The sequence below is a fragment of the Pygoscelis adeliae genome, unplaced genomic scaffold (assembly GCF_000699105.1).
Source record: "Pygoscelis adeliae isolate BGI_AS28 unplaced genomic scaffold, ASM69910v1 Scaffold57, whole genome shotgun sequence".
NCBI classification, from domain to species: Eukaryota; Metazoa; Chordata; class Aves; order Sphenisciformes; family Spheniscidae; genus Pygoscelis; species Pygoscelis adeliae.
Window position 1 is genome coordinate 7,203,552 of NW_008825615.1, and position 5,489 is coordinate 7,209,040.

General features: G+C 38.5%; 1 protein-coding gene across 1 annotated transcript in view; it reads right to left on the reverse strand.

The window, feature by feature from the left end:
• Positions 1 to 11: 11 nt before the first annotated feature.
• The window catches only part of KCNQ5 (potassium voltage-gated channel, KQT-like subfamily, member 5), a 91,772-nt gene continuing 86,294 nt past the window's right edge, over positions 12 to 5,489 (reverse strand). The window contains exons 11-13 of the mRNA XM_009333150.1: positions 3,778 to 3,909; positions 2,755 to 2,881; positions 12 to 2,350 (exon numbers count right to left, since the gene is read on the reverse strand). Coding sequence (XP_009331425.1) covers positions 1,415 to 2,350; positions 2,755 to 2,881; positions 3,778 to 3,909 — 1,195 coding nt within the window. The 3' untranslated portion in view covers positions 12 to 1,414. The remainder of the gene's footprint in view (positions 2,351 to 2,754; positions 2,882 to 3,777; positions 3,910 to 5,489) is intronic.

The window sequence follows — 5,489 nt, forward strand, 5'->3', positions numbered from 1 at the left end:
GCTCGGTCTGATGTAGGCTTTGAATCTGAAAACTCGGGAATTAGGAGGAAGGAGTCTGAAGGTCCTTTCTTGGAAAGGTCACAAGAAATGACTGCAGTTGGGACACAGTGTTGAGCTATAAGAGTGTGACCGCTTTCCCCTCCCTCCTCCTCCCCTTTTATTTAAAAAGCAAGCGAACAAAAACAAACAAACAAACAAACCTCTTGCCTTCAGGCTTTTTTTCTGTTACGGTGGTCTTCCCTACTTCTATTTCCATTTCCGATTGCCTACATGGCTTTCTTTTTGGAAATAGCGCTCAGTATCTGTGACTGACAGGCTGGATTTAAAAAAAAAATCTTTCTGCCTCTTTACCTTCCTTCGTTTATTTTCTGGGATCATTTCCCTTCCTGCCCGTCTAAATCCATATTCTTTTTTTTCTTCATTGATTGTGTTGTCTTTCTGTCTTCCCTGTTCTATCCTCTTTAGTTTTACTCTGTATTTCAGTTCCTCATTTTCCCTCCTTTCCCAGCCTTGTGAAGTGCTGTCATGGTATCAGGTTGGGACTGCAAGGAAAATTGCCAAAATTTCCACAGAAGGAAATACTGCTTCTACAATAAAGGCAGCCCCTGCTTCCTTCCCTCACCTACTGCTGCCAAAATGTTTCAGATTCACAAGGTAGCTCCTCAATGAGACTGGAAGAAGGAGAGATTCCCCTGAATTTTTAGTGCAGTCACCCAGGTTATCCGCTTCTGAGGCCAGCCCCAATCCCTAAAATGCAAACTTTTCGTAGCAAAATAATGTTCTCATTATAAAGAACAATGTGACAGTGGTGTGTCAGGTACTTTTGCCACAGCACTAAATCACCAAAAATCAGATGGATATTAACGTACTGTTTTTCAGAGTTAAAAATAACCGATTACTGATGAGCTAATGTGTGTATCTTGCAACTGGCAGCCATTTCTAATCCCATATTACTGATTTCCTTGGTACCTTGCTAGCAGCTGTAGATAATTTTTTTTGTAAACATAAACTATCATCTAAATCAGGACATTATATATATATATTTAATTAGTTCAGAAGCAAAGTGCTTTAAACCTTACGATTTTTACTTCTGCCCTGTAGAAACGGCACTAGGTCTAAATGCTCAGATTTTTGCTTTTTGATACATCCTGCAGCATTAGCTTTGTAGGCAACTCATCATTTAAACCTACTGCAATACGTAAAGGCTGCCATACTGTAGGTGTAAATTTGAATGTTAGCCATCACTTAAACATGCATTTTCATGCAACTAGGAGATATGGGCTCATTCAACTGCTTCTCAGATTCATCCTGATTTTTGTGATTTTATCTTATTAAAAAGGCTTTCAAAACAGTTCATGCTGTGATATGTATGACTAGAGGAATGACCCAGCCAATGAAGAAAGCCCACAAGCTGTTATTTAAGTTTGACGTGGAGCAGATTGAGTGCTTCTGTACCGTCCCCGGGCTTGCAGATGCTTTGAGATGATCTTGATATTCCAGTCCTTAGAGAGTCAGCAGAGAGAGTTGTTTCCACTAACGGGTGCGAGATGGCTTCAGTAGTCTCTGTTCCTGCTTCTGTCTCCAACTCTTCATCAGTTATAAATAATTTTGACTCCCTCCATTTGGAGTATACATCTTGGCTACCTCTGGAACCACTGGAGTCACTGCCAGCAATCTGTACATTCAGTTCTTCTGTTGATTGTATAAGGTTTTGTACAGATAAAGATTTTCCTAAATCCATTTGCACCACAGGTTTCACTGAGAGCAAAGGTTCCCCTTCTGTATCCAGACTTTTTCTCCATGCGAGATCCTTTGTCGCACTGGGCTGCGCAACTTGTCCATTATCTTTTGATGCAACAAGGCAAGCGGTGACATCGGAAATATTTTCCTGTGTGGTTACAGGAATAATATGAACGGGCTCAGGCCTATGCTTCATTGATGAGAAAGGTGGTATTTGTAATGTTGTTGGAGTTGCTGGCTTAGTTGCCTGGTTTATTTGGTTTGATGTGTTATTAACTGTTGCAGGTCCATCGTTTGGCACTTGCGTTGCTTGACTATGCATAGCTGGACTAAAAGCATAGTAAGCCTGAGTGCTAAATTCATTTGGTGTCAGTATAAGTTGTAGGCCACGAGGCAGATTGGCACTAGCTGATCTGGATACACATCCACTAATTTGTGCAGAACTAGACAAATCTTTGCTGTCTGATGGACTCTGGTAATCAGAAGTCTGCTCACACTCAAAAGCTGGCATTTGAAAGGAAGCCAAAGTGAGCGCGGATGCAGATCCTTTTCGCAAAACTTGTTGATAAATATCTAATAGACAGTCCAGTTTTGACTCAATGGATTGTACCTACAGGAGGAGAGGAAAAGGTTAACGTTAATGCCAAATACTAATTTAAAATATTTGGAACCCAAGCAAAGGGAAAATGTGACTGCTGAAGAGAAAAATGGGAGGAGCTTGGTACACGCTATTGACTCGTGAAAAATAAGGTTGTCAAAAGCCATGTGATTTTTCATAAGCAAGCTGATAAAAGGGAAAAAAAGTCAGTAACCTGCGATTTTTCCTTCCTTCCTTTTCTTTACATGGAAGACAGTTAAGCTAATACGATTCCTATCAATTTTATTTCAACATGTAAATGAAGCAGATATTAGGAAAAAAAATATTTTACCTGTTCAGCCTTTGAAACTGGCAGTAAAATACACAAAAGGCATGAGCAATAGAGCAAGACAAAGTGACACAGATAATCACTCTACCTGTTTCTCCACCTTGACTACACGCCCTAACATACTGAGGTCATCAGTTGTCTCATTCTCTGCAGGATTCTTTTCTCTACTTCTTTTATCTGCTGTGATTTGTCCTTTCCCAAGAATTTGGTCAACGCTGCAAGAGAAATCAAAAGCTGCTGTGACTCCTGAAAATGGTGATGATATGGAAGTGCTTGCTAATCTGTACATTAAAAATTAAGATCATAGGACTTCAGAAAAGCATCCGACAAAGTTGTTAACCTAATTTTATTCAAAAATGAAGAAAAAAACATGAATGCTTTTTGAGCATTTGGAGATCAGCTCAGAGACTGCTTTTCTTTTCCATTGGCACTAAACGGGAGCCAGAACTTAGCCACTCTGGGAGAGCCAGGGCTAGACTTGCTGAGAGGGCGAGAGGAGGCGGCCTTTCCAGCAGCCTGACGTTGGGGGGGTAACAGACGTACCGGTGCCACCCCCAGCTCTCCCGTCCTAACAGCAGCATCCAGTCCTGGGAAAGCTGTCAGTTTGAAGCAGGAATCTCTGCCCTGATGCTGGTAATGATACACATGATGCAATGTTGTTGTTTTTTTTTATTAACGTTATTATTGCTGGGAGTCTAGAACATAAAAACTCCATAAATACTACATTACCAGTAGTTCCCAATTTCTTTTATGTGAAAAGAGAAAGTCTGGGATGGGAGAAAGGCAATTCTCAATGTCGGCCTCATCCTTTTGGCAACCTCATGATTAAAGTCCTTGTTTATGAATGAACTTTACAGATAAAAGACTACGTTTTCTATTGTTCAGATTTCAATTTTCTGGGAACAATTTAGATACATGGTTTTTTGTTTGTTTTTACCCACAATGTAATTTCTGGCTCAGCTGTGTTCACAGAAAGAGAGGCTGGGCTGAACATGGATGGCAATTTGTACCCAAATATAACACAGGAATATTAAACGTTACCAATATTCATTATGCAGTGAATGACATGACATAAGATGCTTATGCAGAGCAGAAATTATTCTTTCCTTACCGTGACTGAAGACTCTTAATCCTGCATAGCATGTCTAGATGACCTGCTGAATACTGTTCAATGACATCTTTGACATCATATGGACGAAGTGTTTCCTTAAACTTTCTCTTTGCAACATGAAATTTCATAATTCTGTGGGGAAAAAGCATTTCACAGATTAATCTTCAACAGTTGTGAAACAATACAATATATTCCACTGACAAAATTTGACAGCTAATTTTTAAATGGAAGATATTTTCAATACAGCTTTTCCCTTTACAAAATTGTTTTTATAAGTACGAATGTGTAAGTACAAACGCATTGTAGCTATCCATTTGAATTGTTATTTAAAGAGATCAGGTAGCACTATTTTAAAGAGTGCAGAGCACGTTTAATTTATCAGTATACACCTATTCGGCTTTTTTATACTAGGTGCCTGATATGAAAGGTACTGAAGTACATGCTTAACTTAAACCTGGGATTAGTCCCACTGGCTTGAGTGAGATAACCTGTAAGCTACGTTTGTGCTTAAGCTACTTCTGTCCTTGTTAGACGGAAGATTCCTCTAACAAATTTGTTACAGAAACATAAATAATAGTACTCTTTTTCTGGTGGTCATTTTAAGTTCTTTCCATTTTGTAAAAAAATTAAATTTATGCACCCAATTAAGTTTTCATCAATTTTAATTTTTAATTAACATTCAGGCTTAAGTATTTGTTTTTAATTTATTTTGCTGACTTAAGATCAAACTTTGTAGGCTAAAGAGAAGTTTTCATGTTTGTTCCATATTGAAATCTATGGGAGTTATTGTTTAATTAGCATTGGTGACTTTTTTCCTTGAATTTTACTGCAGAACAGTAAATATCAGATAACAGTAAATATGCAAAATTGATGAATGGCATATGTTTTTTATGTGAGACTTGCACAAGTTTCTGTGACGCTTATGTGAATATGTGATGTCTGCTGAGTAGGTCTTCTTAGAATGAAAAGCTTGATGTTAAATTGCAAATTTTAAATAATAGAAATGTCAAATTTGGAAAGTAAATGACAGTGAGCTGATTTTCCACGTCAGCTGGTAAAACCTGCTGTTCTCCTTGGTCTACATGAGAACTGCGGAAGAGAGAACCGTGGGAGAGCTGGGAGAGAAGCCAAGGGATTGGGTGTGTTGGCCATTCTGGTCTGTGTTACAGAGCTTATAAATCCCGGTTAGGGCCAAACTACTGATATTTGCTATCTATTGCAATTTAAAAAGCAGAGACAGTAAATTGGTATCCTATTCCAAATCCCGATATTTCATGCTAATATATTCCTTCCGTATGCATTTAGCAGCTGTACGACAATGAATGATAATAAAAACCAAAACACGGCTCTCACTCTGTGATAAAAATAGATTAGTGGTGTTTTAGTGGAATTTAGGAAAACCATACTTTTTATAGTTAGGACAGACATTATGATAATAGGTATGTAGAGTCAGATTAATTATATATAGTGATCCTCTACTGTTTTCTGTATTATAGAATCATAGAATCATAGAATCATAGAATCATTAAGGTTGGAAGAGACCTCTAAGATCATTGAGTCCAACCGTCGACCCAACACCACCATGCCCACTAAACCATGTCCCTAAGTGCCTCATCTACCCGTCTTTTAAATACTTCCAGGGATGGTGACTCAACCACTTCCCTGGGCAGCCTGGTCCAAGGTTTAACCACTCTTTCAGTAAAGAAATTTTT